The following is a 20,588-nucleotide window of genomic DNA, read 5'->3' as shown; positions in this document are numbered from 1 at the left end:
GTCGGTTTTTATGGCTTTTACACACGTTTTAGAAGAACATTGATAGTCTATTTCAAATAATACTCAACAATAGGCCTACATAATTTACACTAATTGACTATCGATAATAAATCAAAACAATAGGCTATGCATGATGATGTGGCAACAACTCAAAAGTTCAACTTTATTTTTGCGCCATACATTGAAGTTAATCAATTATTCTTCTCAAAATTATTCCAATCAAGATTACATAATTCAAGGCTCAGCCTCGATTCAAAACCCCAAATAAAACATTCATAACACATAAAACATAAAACATTATTGCAGTAGTATCAAGCCTACTCAGTTTATTCTCAGTTGTAGGCTACCTATGTCCCAACCCATAGTCTATGAAAAAAAGTACAGATGTAGGATCATAATTTGAGCCAGTTTGCTACAGCAGGAAAATAATCCTGCAGCAACAAGAAATGTAAATGATTATGTGGATTACAATTAATGGATATTTTTGTAGGGGTTGATATATTTTTCGTAAGGGAAAATCAAGTCTGAAATTTCAAAGCAGAAATTACAATCTTCAGAAACCTGTTTAAACCTAAAATACCCTATACGTTTGACATTCCCTGCATTGCAGGAAAGTTCTCCTGCAACAGCGTGATCAAATTAAGATCCTACATCTGTAACAACCTAAATGGGAAATTCCAGTGTTCAGTTCAGCAGAGCGTTTGTACCAGAGACAACTTTAACAGCAGCAAAATCGAAGTCATTTCACTTTGAGATGATTCATAGCTTGACATTCCATTGTCTGTCTGCTGATATGAGATAGCATCCCTGAAGAAAATACATTCCTTTTGGAGTGATACAATGTTGTACATTGTGGTGTTTACAATTTTTCCTTACACCACACACACACACACACTTGCATGCACATGCACACACGCACGCACACTCACACACACATAGGTCCTATACAACATAAACATCTCTACAACGGACATCCAGTGCACTCAACTGCGGGTAAATATTTGATATATAAAAGCTGATGTCATCATCAGTAGCCATCCATTGAATGAATATCAACTTTCGGTCCCCCTGCGCTTTTATAAGTTACATTTTTAAATGTTGACGTCGAGCTTCTAAACAGAGGGTTTGTACCCTGTGGAGAAAGAAAAAAAACAGTTTAACAGTAAATTATACAAGAATTTCAGAGTAATTGACATTACACAGAGCAAATGAGGACAAGGACACCATCTCACCGACTGCCATTTAGCCTTTGCCCTCTCGGCCTCAAACTTGGCGACCTCTTTGCGGTCGTGGACTGAGATCAGCAGCTTCCACACCCCCAGCAGGATGAGGCCGATGGTGAGGATGGACAGAGAGACCCCCAGTACTATCATAGCTATGTTTGGGGGCTCAGGACAGTCTGGCGGGAGAGAGAGAGAGAGAGAGACAGACAAACACACAAACACAGTTACTTCCGTAGTCATCACAGAGACACGCTTTCGAGGTGTAACTGTAATAGCAAGTTTTGTTAGCACACTTTTCGAGATAAATTATCTGAACATTACAGTGATTGTTACCCAGGTTGTGATAGATATGGAGTCCTTTTATGCTAATGTTATGAATATATATTATATATTGACAGGGGTGAAAAATCTGTCTGGCAAGCAGATCATTGGGCATTCCGTTTCCAATGTTTCCCACTGAGATTCTCACCCCTGCCTGTTAACTGTTTCACTGTATGTACAGTGCCTTGCAAAAGTATTCATCCCCCTTGGCGTTTTTCCTATTTTGTTGCATTACAACCTGTAATTTAAATTGATTTTTATTTGGATTTCATGTAATGGACATAGACAAAATAGTCCAAATTGGTGAAGAGAAATGAAAAACATAACTTGTTTCAAAAAATTCTAAACAATAAATAACGGAAAAGTGGTGCGTGCATATGTATTCACCCCCTTTGCTATGAAGCCCCTAAATAAGATCTGGTGCAACCAATTACCTTCAGAAGTCACATAATTAGTTAAATAAAGTCCACCTGTGTGCAATCTAAGTGTCACGTGATCTCAGTATATATACACCTGTTCTGAAAGGCCCCAGAGTCCGCAACACCACTAAGCAAGGGGCACCACCAAGCAAGCAGCACCATGAAGACCAAGGAGCTCTCCAAACAGGTCAGGGACAAAGTTGTGGAGAAGTACAAATAAGGGTTGGGTTATAAAAAAATATCAGAAACTTTGAACATCCCACGGAGCACCATTAAATCCATTATAAAAAAATGGAAAGAATATGGCACCACAACAAACCTGCCAAGAGAGGGCTGCCCACCAAAACTCACGGACTTGGCAAGGAGGGCATTAATCAGAGAGGCAAAAAAATGGAAAGAATATGGCACCACAACAAACCTGCCAAGAGAGGGCTGCCCACCAAAACTCACGGACTTGGCAAGGAGGGCATTAATCAGAGAGGCAACATAGAGACCAAAGATAACCCTGAAGCAGCTGCAAAGCTCCACAGCGGAGATTGGAGTATCTGTCCATAGGACCACTTTAAGCCATACACTTCACAGAGCTGGGCTTTACGGAAGAGTGGCCAGAAAAAAGCCATTGCTTAAAGAAAAAAATAAGCAAACACGTTTGGTGTTTGCCAAAAGGCATGTGGGAGACTCCCCAAACATATGGAAGAAGGTACTTTTTTTTTTTTTTTATTTCACCTTTATTTAACCAGGTAAGCCAGTTGAGAACAGGTTCTCATTTACAACTGCGACCTGGCCAAGATAAAGCAAAGTAGTGCAATAAAAACAACACAGAGTTACATATGGGGTAAAGAAAAAACATAAAGTCAGAAAATACAACAGAAAATATATATACAGTGTGTGCAAATGTAGCAAGTTATGGAGGTAAGGCAATAAATGGGCTATAGTGCAGAATAATTACAATAGTATTAACACTGGAATGCTAGATGTGCAAGAGATTATGTGCAAATAGAGATACTGGGGTGCAAAAGAGCAAATTAAATAACAATATAGGGATGAGGTAGTTGGGTGGGCTAATTTCAGATGGGCTGTGTACAGGTGCAGTGATCGGTAAGGTGCTCTGACAACTGATGCTTAAAGTTATTGGGGGAGATAAGAGTCTCCAGCTTCAGAGATTTTTGCAATTCGTTCCAGTCATTGGCAGCAGAGAACTGGAAGGAATGGCGGCCAAAGGAGGTGTTGGCTTTGGGAATGACCAGTGAGATATACCTGCTGGAGCGCAGACTACGGGTGGGTGCTGCTATGGTGACCAATGAGCTAAGATAGGGCGGGGATTTGCCTAGCAGTGATTTATAGATGGCCTGGAGCCAGTGGGTTTGACGACGAACATGTAGTGAGGACCAGCCAACAAGAGCGTACAGGTCACAGTGGTGGGTAGTGTATGGGGCTTTGGAGACAAAACGGATGGCACTGTGATAGACTACATCCAATTTGCTGAGTAGAGTGTTGGAGGCTATTTTGTAAATGACATCGCCGAAGTCAAGGATCGGTAGGATAGTCAGTTTTACGAGGGCATGTTTGGCAGCATGAGTGAAGGGAGGCTTTGTTGCGAAATAGGAAGCCGATTCTAGATTTAACTTTGGATTGGAGATTCTTTATGTGAGTCTGGAAGTTGAGTTTACAGTCTAACCAGACACCTAGATATTTGTAGTTGTCCACATACTCTAGGTCAGACCCGTCGAGAGTGGTGATTCTAGTCGGGTGGGCGGGTGCTAGCAGCGTTCGATTGAAAAGCATGCATTTAGTTTTAGTACTCTGGTCAGATGAGACTAAAATTGAGCTTTTTGGCCATCAAGGAAAATGTCTGGCGCATACCCAACACCTCTCATCACCCCGAGAACACCATCCCCACAGTGAAGCATGGTGGTGGCAGCATCATGCTGTGGGGATGTTTTTCATTGGCAGGGACTGGGAAACTGGTCAGAATTGAAGGAATGATGGATGGTGCTAAATACAGAGAAATTCTTGAGGGAAACCTGTTTCAGTCTTCCAGAGATTTGAGACTGGGACAGATGTTCACCTTCCAGCAGGACAATGACCCTAAGCATACTGCTAAAGCAAGACTCGAGTGGTTTAAGGGGAAACATTTAAATGTCTTGGAATGGCCTAGTCAAAGCCCAGACCTCAATCCAATTGAGAATCTGTGGTATGACTTAAAGATTGCTGTATACCAGCGGCACACATCCAACTTGAAGGAGCTAGAGCAGTTTTGCCTTGAAGAATGGGCAAACAACCCAGTGGCTAGATGTGCCAAGTCTTCAGTAGGTCATATGATTGAGTGTAGTCTGGCCCAGGAGTGTGAAGGTGAACGGAAAGGCTCTGGAGCAACGAACAGCCCTTGCTGTCTCTGCCAGGCCGGTTCCCCTCTCTCCACTGGGGTTCTCTGCCTCTAACCCTGTTACAGGGGCTGAGTCACTGGCTTGCTGGTGCTCTTTCATGCCGTCCCTAGGAGGGGTGCGTCACTTGAGTGGGGTTGAGTTACTGACGTGATCTTCCTGTCTGGGTTGGCGCCCCCCCCTTGGTTTGTGCTGTGGTGGAGACCTCTGTGGGCTATACTCGGCCTTGTCTCAGGATTGTAAGTTGGTGGTTGAGGATATCCCTCTGGTGGTGCGGGGGCTGTGCTTTGGCAGAGTGGGTGGGGTTATATCCTTCCTGTTTGGCCCTGTCCGGGGTTTCTTCGGATGGGGCCACAGGTCTCCCGGACCGCTCCTGTCTCAGCCTCCAGTATTTATGCTGCAGTAGTTTATGTGTCGGGGGCTGGGGTTAGTTGGTTATACCTGGAGTACTTCTCCTGTCTTATCCAGTGTCCTGTGTGAATTTAAGTATGCTCTCTCTAATTCTCTCGTTCTCTCTTTCTCTCTGAGAACCTGAGCCCTAGGACCATACGTCAGGACTACCGGGCATGCTGACACCTTGCTGTCCCCAGTCCGCCTGGCCTTGCTGCTATTCCAGTTTCAACTGTTCTGCCTGCGGTTACGAAACCCCCTACCTGTCCCAGACCTGCTGTTTTCAACTCTTAATGATCGGCTATGAAAAGCCAACTGAGAGACCTGAGCCCTAGGACCATACGTCGGGACTACCGGCCGTGGTGACTCCTTGCTGTCCCCAGTCCGCCTGGCCTTGCTGCTATTCCAGTTTCAACTGTTCTGCCTGCGGTTATGGAACCCCTACCTGTCCCAGACCTGCTGTTTTCAACTCTTAATGATCGGCTATGAAAAGCCAACTGAGATTTATTCCTGATTATTATTTGACCATGCTTGTCACTTATGAACATTTTTGAACATCTTGGCATGGTTCTGTTATAATCTCCACCCGGCACAGCCAGAAGAGGACTGGCCACCCCTCATAGCCTGGTTCCTCTCTAGGTTTCTTCCTAGGTTTTGGCCTTTCTAGGGAGTTTTTCCTAGCCACCGTGCTTCTACACCTGCATTACTAGCTGTTTGGGGTTTTAGGCTGGGTTTCTGTAAAGCACTTCGAGATATTAGCTGATGTAAGAAGGGCTATATAAAATAAAATTGATTGATACCCCAAGAGACTTGCAGCTGTAATTGCTGCAAAAGGTGGCTCTACAAAGTATTGACTTTGTATAGTTATGCACGCTCAAGTTTTCAGTTTTTTGTCTTAATTCTTGTTTGTTTCACAATAAAACATATTTTGCATCTTCAAAGTGGTAGGCATGTTGTGTATATCAAATGATACAAACCCCCCCAAAAATCAATTTTAATTCCAGGTTCACTCACTGTTCATACTTTTATGTGATGTTCAAAACCTTTAAGTGAATCTGGCCCAAGGTGTGGTGTTGACCTTACCGTACATCTTTAGATTATACACAGTGCTCCCTGTGTCCCCAGCCACCACATTGAAAGAGATGAAGCACTCGTTCTCGCTCTTTAGGTTACACAGCATGGACTGGCTCTCATCGTACTCTGAAAAGCAATGTGGACACATACACAGCTATGAAGATGGAATGAATGAATAAGCCATATATCAACTTCCCTCTGCATTGTAAGAGGGCGTAAGAGGATACCCTCCTCTCTATTCTGCTGCCAATATGATTTCCATATCAAAGGCCAAGATCTATGTTGTGTGAATGTGTGTGTGTGTGTGTGTGCGCGTGTGTGTGTGTCACACCATTGTATTTCACATCTGAGTCCTGAAGATCTGGTGCGATGATCAGATACACCTCTCAGCTTGCATTAGTGTGAACGGGTTCAAAATAAGCTCCCATTTAAAGGAACAAACCCGCAAAGTCAGGTCCTTGTATTTTCAACCAGCACCACAATAGCCCCGTCTGTAGAACAAGGTAAATAATATGTTCCCCTTTGTCTAGTGTCAGGTTAACACTGGACCCAGACAGTGTTCTGTTGGGAGAGGGAAAGGGTTGAAGAGAGTGAAGATAGGGGCAAAGAGAGACACTTGATGCAGGACGGGCCAGCATACCTCCAGATCTCTGACCCATGGGGGAATTTTACATGCTAGTCTGTTTATTACCCATGCAGGGCAAACAACGTGGGGTGATCATATTAAACAGGTAAAAGCAAGGGCCAGACAAGGGAAAGTTCCCCCAGAAACTTCTTCATCAAGGTTGGCAAGGAAACAATGTACCATTGTTGGATGCAGAAATAGTCTGGCATCAAGCCTAGCAATCACACATTTGATTAAAACAAGTGGTTATAATGCTGTTTCTTCTGTCACATTCTCTAGTTCTCATTTCACAATATTGATTTGAATCTTATCAGACATGATTCGGTTACTCGTGTCTATAAACAGATCAGACAGAAAGACAGACAGGCAGGAGTAACTAACCTGTGGAATTGTTGATGAAGACGTGAGAGACGCTGCACCTTTGGACACACTCCTCTGTGGCCTCCTCTTCTGCTTGTAGATGACACTCCACACAGGTCCTGAGGAACACACACACAATCGGTCACGTGTTGAGTGCTGGTCTCAAGAGTAGGGGTATTTGTGTTCCCTGATAAAGAGTGAACAGAAGAAGCCTTGGCCAGATTTCAGTTTGTTCCTAAGGCTTTTCTCTCTCTCTCTCTCTCTCTCTCTCTCTCTCTCTCTCTCTCTCTCTCTCTCTCTCTCTCTCTCTCTCTCTCTCTCTCTCTCTCTCTCTCTCTCTCTCTCTCTCTCTCTCTCTCTCTCCATCAAAGTAAAGACGGGCAAGAATCAATTAGTCAAATAAAGGGTAAAGGGCTTCTCAATACTGTAGGTAAACGTAATTTGTTTTCATTGGACCTCAAAAACTTTCTGCTGAACATGACCAAGGTTTCACACGACGTGGACTAATGTGGAACATGACCCAGTTTCACAGGATGTGGGCTAGTGTGGTCTAGACATTTGCTATAAGTGTTAGCATCTCATCAGTTTCAGTACTGTATTTGTCTGCTGTCCTGTCTACAGTCGCTGTTGCCATTCCTGAAACAGATGGCTTACAGTGCCTTCAAAAAGTATTCACACCCCTTGAAGTTTTCCACATTTTGTTGTGTTACAGCCTGAATTTGGTTCACTGGCCTACACACATACCCCCTAATGTCAAAGTGGAATTATGTTTTTACAAAATGTTACTAATTAATTCAAAATGAAAGCAGAAATGTCTTGAGTCAATAGGTATTCAACCCCTTTGCTATGGCAAGCCTAAATAAGTTCAGGAGTAAAAATGTGCTTAACAAGTCACATAATAAGTTGCATGGACTCACTCTGTGTGCAATAATAGTGTTTTACATTATTTTTTAATGACTACCTCATTTCTGTATCCCACACATACAATTATCTGAATGGTCCCTCAGTCAAGCAGTGAATTTCAAACACAGATTCAACCACAAAGACCAGGGAGGTTTTCCAATGCCTCATTAATTACACTTTGGATGGTGTAGCTATACACCCAGTCATTAAAAAGATAGAGGTGTCCTTCCTAACTCAGTTGCCAGAGAGGAAGGAAACCGCTCAGGGATTTCACCATGAGGCCAATGGTGACTTTAAAACAGTTACAGAGTTTAATGGCTGTGATAGGAGAAAACTGAGGATGGATCAACAACATTATAGTTGCTCCACAATACTAACCTAAATGAAAAGATGGAAGCCTGTACAGAATACAAATATTCTAAAACATGCATCCTGTTTGCAATAAGGCACTAAAGTAAAACTGTTAATACAAAATGTTATGTTTGGGGCAAATCCAACACAACACATCACTGAGTACCACTCTTCATATTTTTAAGCATGGTGGTAGCTGTATCATGTTATGGGAATGCTTGTCATCAGCAAGGACTAGGGAGTTTTTGGGGGGATAAAAATAAATGGAATAGAGCTAAGCACAGGAAAAATGCTAGAGGAAAACCTGGTTCAGTCTGCTTTCCAAATGACACTGGGAGACAAATGCACCTTTCAACAGGACAATAACCTAAAGCACAAGGCCATATATACACTGGAGTTGCTTACCAAGACGAAGTTGAATGTTCCTGAATGGCCTAGTTACAGTTTTTACTTAAATCGGCTTGAAAATCTATGTCAAGACTTGAAAATGGCTGTCTAGCAATGATCAACAACCAACTTGACAGAGCTTGAAGAATTTTTTTAAGAATAATGTGCAAATATCTAGGTGTGCAAAGCTCTTAAAGACTTACCCAGAAAGACTCACATTTGTTATATGTACTGTATTGACTCAGGGGTGAGAATACTTATGTAAATTATATATTTCTAGATTTAATTTTCAACACATTTGCAAAAATGTCTAAAAACATGTTTTCACTTTGTCATTATGGGGTAATGTGTGTAGATGGGTGATATTTTTTATTTATTTAATCCATTTTGAATTCAGGCTGTAACACAACAAAATGTGGAATAAGTCAAGGGGCCTGAATAGTTTCTGAAGGCACTGTATATATTACCCATTGGGAAACTGGACAGGTGTGTGCTCTTCTTACCTAGCAGAGCTACAGGAGTCTCCACAGGTAGGGCACCTTTCACAGGTGTCTCCAGAGGCTCCGGGCATGGAACACACACACTTCCCGCACACACACTTCCCCCGTCCGCTGCACAGCGCTCCGTCCTCCGACACACACGTGTCCCTGCTGCTGCTGCAGTTACAGTACTCCCCCGTCCAGCCGCTCAGACACACACACTCGCCGCAGTCACAGTCCCCGTGACCTACACACACACACACACACATTAGCATGCAAGAAAGTGACTACAGTGTATCTTGCTGCAATATTCTAAGGTCATATGTTATATTACTGAGTCATTAGTTGTTTTCATCAAAAGTGGAATAGGTGAAACCACAATGCCTGTCATGAGAGTCTGTGTTTCGACCGTACGTACACACCTCCACAGAGTACCCCTCGGAACCTCACACACGAGAAGTCGTCACACTCGCAGTAGGCCCCGTAGATGCGTCCGAAACTCGACGGCTGACACACACACTGGCCACAGTAACACTCCCCTTGTCCGCTACACAACTCTGCAGCGCCACTGGCCTTGCAGTTACTGCTCTGGGTGCTCTCCTCCATACACTCACACTTGGACCCCATGTACCCTGGATCACACAGGCAGGAGCCACACTCCAGAGATCCCCGGCCCAGGCTGCAGTGGCTGCTGTTGGGCTCGGGGGTCTGGTGACAGGGACAGGAGCACAGGGACTCCAGCTCTAACTCCAGGGGGTCCTGGAAGCCCACCGGTTTGATGAGGAAGTGCTGGGGACCGTCGAGACACTCCGAGAGTTCTACAGTCACGTTGAAGGAGACCTGGGAATCACAGAGATTGAAGGGTGAATGTTATAATACATGTATTGAGGTGGCTGTATTGTTATGACAAGAGGAACCTTTTGACATATTGTTCTTGAATATCACTGACCAACTGCTTCATATTTGCAAATATTACTGTGCATTGACAAGCAAAATAGGAACAAACCGTGTCTCCAGCTTTGACGTTGGAGCATAGTTTCTGTCCAGGTAGTACCGTTCCATCCTGACAGATAGCTGTGAAGGAGATCTGTAGATCCTCAGTGTCTCCTAGTATCTCCAGCTCTATCTCAGACCGCAGCTCCTGGAAACAGAAAGTGAACCTATAACAGGGCCGTGGTCAGGTGCTAGTCCTGTGTGTGTGTGTGTGTGTGTGTGTGTGTGTGTGTGTGTGTGTGTGTGTGTGTGTGTGTGTGTGTGTGTGTGTGTGTGTGAAAGGGAACCATAATAAGCTTCTGCAACCACTGACTTATTACTCACTTTCTAAGTCTACAGTATGCTCCAACACTGATAAGGTTTACCCAGCTGTGCCTATTCATTTCTAGTCTTCCAGTATATCGGTAAGTCCCTTTCTCTGAGTGGTGTGAGTCATGATCCCAGTAACTTCCCAGGTATTCCGTCAAGCTCCCAGGTTTTCCAGGTGTTAGTAGCCAATCACCACAGGGTATAGTGAGATAGATCTGACCTCAGAGCAGACTATTGGGACTCTTTCTCTAAGTGAGCACAGTGTTGACAGAGTACTTGGCATTTTTTATCCTTTAGTTCCTTCAGGCCTTTGGGGAAGATGTGGGCTGTGTGATGCTTGAGAATACAAAGCTATATGTTTAGCCAAAAGCTGGAGCTGAGACACAGCTGGAGCAGTACTGTACTCATGTACAGTGTATTATGAGCAGCACTAGATCAATATCTAGTTATCCCACAAATAAGGTACATTGGTAACGTGGCTGACATCTTAATAACTTTCACATAAAGTATGTCCTGTACATTTCTTATTATGCTAGATGCTAGATGCTAAGTGCTTTGCCATTAGCTCTGTATTGAATAAAGCTCTCAGTGAAGCCCCTTGGCATAGCTAGCAGAGCCAGACGTGACTTGGCTATGGTAGGCTGTTCAGGAAGTGTCTGATGAAGTGATTAGAGGCTGTGGGTCTGCTCTCATCTCCCTCAACACACACGCACTCACACCACTCGCGCATACCCTCGTGTATACACTCGCACACACACACGCTGTAGGAGTGCAGCCAATAGGGATTAGACTGTAGGGAGGAACACAGAGCCACAGAGGATCAAACAGCAGGGGCGAGTACAGACCTGCTGACAGCATACTGAGGTTCAGAGAGGAGAGGGAGAGAGGGGTGTTGGAGAGAGGAGAGAGAGAGAGGGGTGGTGGAGAGAGGAGAGAGAGAGGGGTGTTGGAGAGAGGGGTGGTGAAGAGAGGAGGGAGAGAGAAGAGATAAACAGAAAGGAATAATCTAGGCCGAGGCAGCTAGGCAGAGGTCACTATGGCCATGTCCTCAGCAAGTCTCAATAGTCCTGCTAGCTAACTAACAAACACACTGTCCACCCACAGTGACAGGAGCGTATTCTTACCTTATACGCTGTCACAATCAGTTCCAGGATGTTCCTTGAATCTGATTCCAAAACCCCCACCGTGGCACCAGGTATGAAATGTGCATAGTTCTGAGATAAAACACACAACATATACACTGTTACTGTTTATGTAGGTCGGTCGACCAGTCACAGCAACCTCATAAGGAAATAAGCTCTACCGAAAACAGGAAGAAAAGAGCGCTTGTTCCAACACGTCCACTGAGAGTACTTAATGAATCAAATATGCTAACCTCAACGATACATAGAGATACATTTTGCTTCTCCATTCCATAACCGGCTTACCACATACCTCATTTCAACCCGGTGTTTTTTAACAGGTAAATGTCACATTGCTGTTGGGAAAAAGACAATGGAGGGAGAAGGAGAAGTTCTCACCTCGTAGTTGTGTTTCTGATTTTCCGTCACAGCGAATATAAGCAGGATATTGTTCTCCACCAGTTTATCCATCAGCTGTCCCAGAGTTGGGTATTCCTGGGAGGACAAAGTCAGTATTTTAAAACCTCAGACCATCGTTCATACCAATGAATAAAACAATTCAAAGTATTTATAAAGCCTTTTTCACATCAACAGTAATAAAAAGTGCTTTACAGTCACCCGGCCTAGACCCCAAAGAGCCAGTAGTCTTTACAGTAAAGGGACACTCTTTCACCATGTATAGGAATGAAAGCCATGTTATAGTATCATAAATAGTGAATCATAGTATTACAACCCCAGTCATAGACATAATGAATGGATCTGATGTGACTGTCCCCTTACCAGATGGGCAGCCATAGAGTATTCATTGTTGCTGTCCAGATGGCACTCCCCGTCGTTAGGGATGACGATGCCTGACATCTTGCTGTCCATCCCAAAGTGAGAGTCGGCGTCGCTCACAAACACCAACAGACGCATGGAGTCGTTCCTCCAGCCTATCTTGTCCTAACAGGGAGAGATGAGAGATTATTATATCGGAATAATCCAATAGTCCGATGTCAAAGCACACCTGAAGTTCCCTTGAAAAAGAAAGACATTCTATTCCATTCCCTTCCCTTACATTCTATTCTACATTATTATTTTATACTCAGCTCTATTCTATTCTATTAAAATGGGGACAAATCAAATCAAACCTGAACCACAGACTCTGTCACTTACCCCACAGACAGCAGCCTGCATGATGGCATCGAAGCCACACTCCGGCAGGTCGATGTTGGCAGACACACGCTGGTTGGTGATGATGTCGTTGAACTTCTCTGTGCTGCTGGTGAGGGGTAGGACGTGTTTGTATCCAAACGTTGGCAGACAGCTCTCATCCACACTCCTGCACGGGAATACCACAGAGAAACATAGCGTATTACATCTATGACCAGGGTTCCCACTCTTAGACAAATTACAAATAAAATAACTTTACATGACTTTCCATGTCTACAGATAAGACTTTCCATCACTGTTTAACTAATGAATTATTACTAGTTATTACCATTACTTAGAACAAGTAAGCTTGTTATAAACAGACTCGTTTACTAAGCTCTTTCAGTGAGAAAATCTGTCTCTTCCACAGAAAGCTGGTCCTTTGTAGCTCAGTATGGCGCTTGTAACGCCAGGGTAGTGGGTTTTGATTCCCGGGACCACCCATACTTATGCACGCATGACTGTAAGCCGCTTTGGATAGAAGTGTCTGCTAAATGGCATATATTATATTATTATATAAAGAAAGTGGTCTTAATTTGTACTTTAACCATAGAGGATGTGGTGTTACAAATGGTTTTCATTTAATTTCTCACAACCATACTGTACCCTACCTGCAAGGGTTCTCCAACTCTCCAGGAGTGATCTTAATGAACGGGAGGACTGGTTTCTCAACGAAGGACCCGAATCCAAGTCTGAATTTACTGGTGAGCTTTGCCATCTCCTTGGACAGGGTGGAGCCCAAGTCTTTAATCATCTCCAGGTCGTCAATCATGGAGGCTGAGAGGTCCATCAGGTAGTAGATGTCTACAGGGTAGTCCTCTGTCTGCTGCACACTGATCTGGAAGGTCACCTCACTGCCTGAACAAAAAAAAAAGAAATAGGAGAGTGTTTTCTGTCTCTCTATCCGGGCTCCGTTCAGTTCAAGGGCTGACCATGCTAGTAAGAAATGATATTCATATTATTACCTTTATGTGAAAAATGGTGTGAAAATATTCATTAAACATCCTCCCTTCATCAAAAATAGTTTCTAAATCAACTTCAAATCACCGCCAGGCCAACATGTACTCACATTGTGAGCAGTAGGCAGTGTACCCAATGACTGTATAAATAATGGACACAGCGACTGCCCCAGGTCTCCATCAATAACTGTATAAATAAGGGTTTACCAGTTCTGAGTTTGAGGGCCATCTTCTGTGGCGATATCTGTGTGCTGTTGGTATTCCCCGTCTTCTTCCCGAGAGGCTGGTCCCGGTGGACCTCGGAGATGGTCACAGGGAATTCTACCTGGTCCTGGGGACAGCCCCTCTCTTGGAGGACGTATGGCGTGTCACATCGCTCACTGATTAAAAACGAGTCTGTGAAATTCTGAGAGGTTAAAAACACCACAAGGTTTTACTCCCACATTACAACCAATCTGACACAGATATTTGTGTTTTGTCAGTCAATAGTCATATTCATACTGTAGTACTAACTGAAAGGTACAACTTCTGAAGATCATTTAGGCAGTGATTATATTTGGCCCCCAAGTTTTCTGTGCAATATATATATATATATATATATATATATATATATATATATATCATTTCATTCTTGGACATAAAAGACTGTAAAATCACCAGGAAATGACCTCAAAGTTATTTGTATTAAAGGAAATCTGTTCCTAAGTATTCCCATGCATAAATAGAGAGGCATATGTGATCATATCCCAATATAATCAAGGTTTGAAATTATTCTGTTTTTGTCAAATATTGTATCTGTTTGGGATTCTTGCGGTCAATTTGCCGTGCCCAAATTATTTATAACTATAATACGGCCCCCCGACCATCCGCTCAAGGAACAATCGGCCCACAGCTTAATATAATTGGGTTCCCCTACCCTAGATGTATAGCCTACCTCTTGTGTGCACCATGCACAGTGGGGACCCAGCTGGAGACACTCATCACAAGTCACTGCACTGCCAACCGAACATGTTCCTACATGGACACCACACGGGGAATATAGAATATAGAAGTGGTCAGTGTGGTTGGCCCTGTCTAACACAGGTTACACTGTCTCACGGCACTGCACTGCCTGGCATGTAATACAGTATATCAGTATATGAGTGATTGTTTAGTGCCTCTGTCTTTGTGATGTGCCTGGTTAACATGCGCATGAATAACTAGAGCAAAGGATCGGTTATGTTATCATGATAAATCACAATAATAATTTGTAAATAAATAAATATTTGTATATAAAAACCACTGGATCAAATAAACTAATTCAAATGTAAGCAATACATTGCATTCATGTATGAAGTGGAATATTTATCTCTATAAAAGTATACTAAAGGTATTATAATCTAGGGGAAAATCTGGATATACTGCAGTTACATGTAACCTTGAAAGGAGAAGTTACTGAAGTTATTTAATCAAAGCCATTTGATTCGGTCTCTAGCCTTACCCTCCACGTTGTTGATCCAATGCCGAAGAATCAGGACCAGAAGTACTGCAATCCCCATTAGTCCTCGCGGTTACTGCTATAGGGATATGAAAGAACAACAAAACATTCTCTGGTACTCACATATGTACAGTAAAAGTAACCAAACAAATAGGTATTCCAGCCTTAGCAAGCTTTTCTTGGTATCACTGTCTAGGCTAAAGGACAAGAGAGTGCGCGGTCTTTCTTACCTGGCACGAAAGACGTTGAGTGCCTGCTTGGTTCAGACATTCTTACCTGCCCAGCCTTTTATGTTCACTTCCGTACAGGTGAGAACATTAACCGAACGGGACTACAGAGTGAGTGAGTGAGAAGTGAGAGGGCGGGTGTGAGCAATGAGCGGCGAAGTGAGGCCAGACAACAGGTACATTGAACTGGGTTTTATCGAGATTTCAATGGAAGATTATTTGATAATCGAAATATAACCGAAATTAACTTTTATTTTTACATATATATATTTTTTAAATCAATGTTATTTTGTAAGCCTGCAATCTTAAACTGTAATAACAAATATTGAAGTGCAGGTTATGGGATAAATGATCAAATCCATGTAACTATTTGTACACACAAATGAATAACTTTGTAATATTGTTTCAAACGTTCACCAATATTTCCAAAATTGGGAAATAGCATGTTTCATTCTGCCTTTCTAAATAACCCTGTTATGTGTCCTAGGACTGATCATTATTCATTTTCAATCTGCCATGACAGAAATAATTCCGTCTATACTGGACCTCTAATCTCACTGCAAAATATATACATTTACATTTTAGTCATTTAGCAGACGCTCTTATCCAGAGCGATTTACAGGAGCAATTAGGGTTAAGTGCCTTGCTCAAGGGCACATCGACAGATTTTTCACCTAGTCGGCTCGGGGATTAGAACCGGCTCGGGGATTAGAACCAGCGACCTCTCGGTTACTGGCACAACGCTCTTAACCACTAGAAAGTTTGAATATGAGTATTGATGCATTTATGAAGGCCATAGTATTTGTAAGGTATGCTTAGTGGTTAAGAGCGTTGTGCCAGTAACCGAAAGGTCGCTGGTTCTAATCTCCGAGCCGACTAGGTGAAAAATCTGTCGTTGTGCCCTTGAGCAAGGAACTTAACCCTAATTGCTCCTGTAAGTCGCTCTGGATAAGAGCGTCTGCTAAATGACTAAAAATGTACATGTAAATTGCCTTATGCTTATAAATGGGTAATTAACTTGTTCTAATGCCTCATGACCTATAATGACAACCTGATAAATACCTAGGCCAGTAGCCTTACTCCCTAGTGATCACAGATTAATATAATATTATTTGCCATTTAGCACACACTTATATCCAAAGCGATTCACAGTCATGCGTGCATATATTTTAAATACGGGTGGCTCTAGCGGGAATCGAACCCACAACCTTTGGCATTGCAAGCGCCATGCTCTACCAACTGATCCACACAGGACCAAATTATTTGAATCAAGTCAAATCCTTGTGCTTGCAAAACATCACACCTTCTAACTTCCAGAATATGCAACAGAACACTTACCCATATAACACATCTCCTTCAACCATTGTTTATAGGCTATAACATTTACATTTTAGTTATTTAGCAGACGCTCTTATCCAGAGCGACTTACAGTTAGTGAGTGCATACATTTTTTTTGTTCATACTGGTCCCCCGTGGGAAACGAACCCACAACCCTGGCGTTGCAAACACCATGCTCTACCAACTGAGCTACACGGGCTTATAACATCATATTCTATTCTGTGTTGTATTGATCCATGTAGCAATTTGACTGGGTCTATTATTGAGCTGTGTATAAAAGGGGATGTAGGCCAACGTGATAACCATTGTTGATAGGGACAAAATCCAATTGTCCAGATGTGCCACACCATAAGTCAATATCCCCGAATTACCCAGAGAGACACTGCAACTGAAACAATATATTAATATTTAACATGACCAACCACTCAGAAATGTACATATCTCAAGGGTTCATTTCATTTTAATGATTAACGTAGGGACAAAAACAACGTCTCAGGCTCTTTTGAAAAGTAGTCTATTGCTCAATACAAATATCCTCATAAGCTTATGTTCATGTGTGTGCGTGTGTGTGTGTTTGTGCGTGTGTGTGCGTATCTAACCTGCGAGTGAATGAGCGGTGAATGTGTGTGTGTGTGCGTAGCACATGGAGTGTGTGTCTCAACAGGCGGTGTGTGTAGGTGGTGAACAATTCACAGCTGCAGTGTGGATTTCTCAGCTCGTCCGTTCCAGACAGAATCTCCTACTAAAGCAGCATCACACCCCTCCGAATCGCAGTAAGCCCCTCATCTGTTACTCCAAACCCCCTCCTTTCCTTCTCTGTTACTATCCCCCTCTCCTCTTCTCCCTTCTCCACTTCTCCTCTCATATTTACTAATCTCTCCATATGATTATTCCATTATATAATCTCTCTTCTCCTCTACTCCTCTTCTCTCCATCCTTTCTCCTCTCCTCCTCCACCCCCAGAGGCACCCAGCTGTCTGTCATTCCCACTGTCATCCCATCTCAGCTGATGGATGGAGTGACGGTGAAACTACAGCACTTGTCCTCTGCCACTCTGCAGCTCCCTCCATTCTTTTTTTTTCTTTTCATTTTTTTTAAACTCCATTTTTCATTTTTTAAAATTCAATTTCATAATTTCATTTCATTTAGTTTATTATTATTATTTTTCTTATTTTCTTATTTTTCTTCTTTATCTGCCCTAGAGGGCAAACATGTGTACAGTTGTGCCGCAGTCTTTCAGAGAAAGCACACAGGCCACCCATAAACATCTTTAAAACATACACAAGTGTGACCTTTTAAAATATGATCTGTTGCTATCTGACAACTCAGATATTCATTCTTGCATTAAATTGTCCTACCTAATTGTCCTACCTAACCATCTTAGATATCCATTCATTCATTAAATTGTCCTACCTAATTGTCCTACCTAACCATCTTAGATATCCATTCTTTCATTAAATTGTCCTACCTAACCAGCCCAGATATCCATTCTTTCATTAAATTGTCCTATCTAACCAGCTAAGATATCCGTTCTTTCATTAAATTGGCCTACCTAACCAGCCTAGATAATCATTCTTTCATTAAATTGTCCTACCTAACCAGCCCAGATAATCATTATTTCATTACATTTTCCTACCTAACCAGCCCAGATAATCATTATTTCATTACATTTTCCTACCTAACCAGCCCAGATATCCATTCTTTCATTCAAAGTGTCCTACTTAACCAGCCCAGATTCCCAAAAAAGTGTTCTCCAGCATGTCAATAAACCCTTAGCCAATCTCTGGGTCAGATGGTCATGTCTAACCATGCAGAGAGAAATAGAAAAAGCTTATTTTCATCTTCAATGTTGCTTTCCCAAGGTTTCATTCCCACCATCCGTCCCATTGTGAGTGAAGGAAGACTCTCCCACACAAAACCTAAAACCTGCCAGCATTCCTAACTAGACTCCAACCTCTACACCCGTTGTTGAGACATGAACATGATATTGGCTTTGTCAAGTTAAGGGATTTTAAGAAACTGAATCCTAGTCATTATTCCTAGTCATTCCTTACAATGAGCTTCCTGCTCCGGATTGTACGCAGTGCTATGTGATATGATATCACGGATATATCAGTGTGTGTGTGTGTGTGTGTGTGTGTGTGTGTCGGGCAGGCCATGTCAACACACAGTACATTACAACGGTCGGCACTGCAATGAGACAACTCACCTATAGGGGCCTCTGGTACCATGCTGTCCTGTCAGAGGGGCGCTGTGTCCTTGTCACTGCCTGAAAAATGAGGGGAGAGGAATCAGGGAGACGCCGCCGCTGCCGCCGGCCCTCAAAACGTCCAGTTCCAACTGCAGCCCTGGGCAGGAGTAACTATAAACCTACAGTAACAGAGAGCTTTATGAAGCATGACGCTGCCTGTCCCTCTCACCCTCCCCACTGCCCATGCTCCCAGGCTGATGGGGGTGGTGGTGAGCGATGGCAGCAACTGCTGGTGGGTCTGAGACATACAAATAACAGCCGCCTTCATTAGAGAGGGATGGTAGCAGAGTAGCAGTGATCCAGATTGACTGACAGGCCAAATGTGCTATTGTTGACCTCTCTTGGTTGAGGCAATAGGCTACAGCTCCCTGTGGGGAACTTGTGACAAGATGTAAAGCACAAATATTTAGGGCAATGTGTGTCTGTGTGTGTTGTTTTTGTCGCTGTCTTGTGTTTGGTAGTGAATATCAAGCCCAGTGAGTTAATTGAATCAAGTGCAGAGGAGGGTCAGAGATTAAATGAGTGACCCTGTATCAATGTTGTCCCTTCCCTATGGTGGTATGATTGGAATGTGTGTGTATAAAAGAGATACAGAGAGAGTGAGAGTGAGAGAGAGAGAGAGGAGATGGACAAGGTAACAGACGTACATCGTAGGAATGAGAGTATCAGTTCAGTAAAACTGCACATTCAGGCAAGGCATCATTCCCAGAAGTCAATGTGGTAACCATCCTGGTTCAAAATGGCAACCAGGCTAATCAAGCTGACTCTTTGCCATGTGGTACAGTTAACCTCTACTACTGTAGAGTAAAACACATTAGTCACTTTTTACATTGCCATTGTAAAATGTGTCCATAGGCTATACTGTAGCCCCATAAAGACGTGTGCCAGAAAGGTTTATTTAAAGGTCATTCAGCCCCTTCCCTATGAAATACCGTTGAACAGAAATGAGTGAATGACACACTAGATACCACAGACCCTCTCAATGTCTGCACCCCCGATGTCTGCACCGGCACCCCCAATCTGACCTTGGCCCCACTTTAGGGAATAGTGCCATGTGTCCCTTCAGCTGTGGAGAATTAGACATCAGAAAGAGCGAGAGAAAGGAGAGAGAGAGAGAGAGAGAGCGCTAATCCTCCATCATTTGCTCCTTATGTTCCAAGGGTCGATTTTCTTGCGTGGTGTGGGGGCATATGCCTGGCATTACGGTCTGGCTGGGTGGGGTCCGGGGCGTGTGTGTGTGGAAATGGGTGATCTTGCTCCCCAGTTCTTTTTGATCCCTTTACTGGTAAGATATATGGGACATGGTGCCTTTGTGTCTATGGCATCAGCTCAAGTAAGCTGCTGGCTTTAACAGAGAAGCCCCATAAAGACACTGATATTACAAAGGATACATTACAAGAAACCCCCGGATTCTAGAAATAGTGTCAAAAAGAGCAAGGTTAGCGCCATAGACATATATAATAATAAGCCATTTAGCAGACGCTTTTATCCAAAGCGACTTACAGTCATGTGTGCATACATTTTTAGGTATGGGTGGTCCCGGGGATCGAACCCACTACCCTGGCGTTACAAGCACCCTGCTCTACCAATTGAGCTACAGAGGACCACATATACTCATGTTTATATACATAATTGGTTAGCAAGTACATTGATACATCAAGATCTTATCAAGACAGTACTAACGAGTTAAAGTGGAATCTTGAAAATATACATTATTATATGTATATGATTTTGGACATCTACTACTGAGCTGAATGCATAGCCCCCTCTGCTGTTGATTGAAGGTACTTAAGGTGAATCGAATAA

At 43.0% G+C, this 20,588-nt stretch overlaps 1 protein-coding gene across 3 annotated transcripts; it reads right to left on the bottom strand.

The window, feature by feature from the left end:
* Positions 1-134: 134 nt before the first annotated feature.
* itgb6 (integrin, beta 6) lies at positions 135-18,931 on the bottom strand. 3 transcript variants are annotated; one of them, XM_041845260.1, is made up of 16 exons: positions 18,741-18,931; positions 14,970-15,045; positions 14,424-14,503; positions 13,697-13,895; positions 13,142-13,388; positions 12,495-12,660; positions 12,120-12,281; positions 11,739-11,834; positions 11,343-11,432; positions 9,923-10,057; positions 9,339-9,756; positions 8,941-9,163; positions 6,818-6,915; positions 5,821-5,937; positions 1,233-1,399; positions 135-1,132 (listed from the first exon to the last, which is right to left on the bottom strand). In XM_041845260.1, exons 2-16 carry the CDS (start codon positions 15,025-15,027, stop codon positions 1,028-1,030), a joined length of 2,361 nt encoding a protein of 786 aa, XP_041701194.1. In that variant the 5' UTR covers positions 15,028-15,045; positions 18,741-18,931; the 3' UTR covers positions 135-1,027. The 3 variants fall into 3 exon arrangements, with proteins under 3 accessions (XP_041701194.1, XP_041701196.1, XP_041701195.1); XM_041845262.1 differs by having other exon boundaries at positions 14,970-15,042; XM_041845261.2 differs by lacking the exon at positions 18,741-18,931 and adding an exon at positions 15,197-15,357.
* Positions 18,932-20,588: the final 1,657 nt, after the last annotated feature.

The sequence above is a fragment of the Coregonus clupeaformis genome, unplaced genomic scaffold, assembly GCF_020615455.1.
Source record: "Coregonus clupeaformis isolate EN_2021a unplaced genomic scaffold, ASM2061545v1 scaf0973, whole genome shotgun sequence".
In the NCBI taxonomy this organism is placed as follows: Eukaryota; Metazoa; Chordata; class Actinopteri; order Salmoniformes; family Salmonidae; genus Coregonus; species Coregonus clupeaformis.
Note: the sequence above shows the minus strand (reverse complement) of the source record. Positions and strands in the feature narration are given on the sequence as shown.

What these genes read in the sequence shown, in the direction of transcription:
- itgb6 (XM_041845260.1), bottom strand. Translation starts at nt 15,027, where the DNA reads ATGGGGATTGCAGTACTTCTGGTCCTGATTCTTCGGCATTGGATCAAC. An exon ending in GAGTTGGAGAACCCTTGCAG is followed by an intron (nt 12,661 to 13,141) that starts GTAGGGTACAGT and finishes ATTCCCGTGCAG; the next exon opens with GAGTGTGGATGAGAGCTGTC. An exon ending in CTTCATCAACAATTCCACAG is followed by an intron (nt 5,938 to 6,817) that starts GTTAGTTACTCC and finishes ATTGCTTTTCAG; the next exon opens with AGTACGATGAGAGCCAGTCC.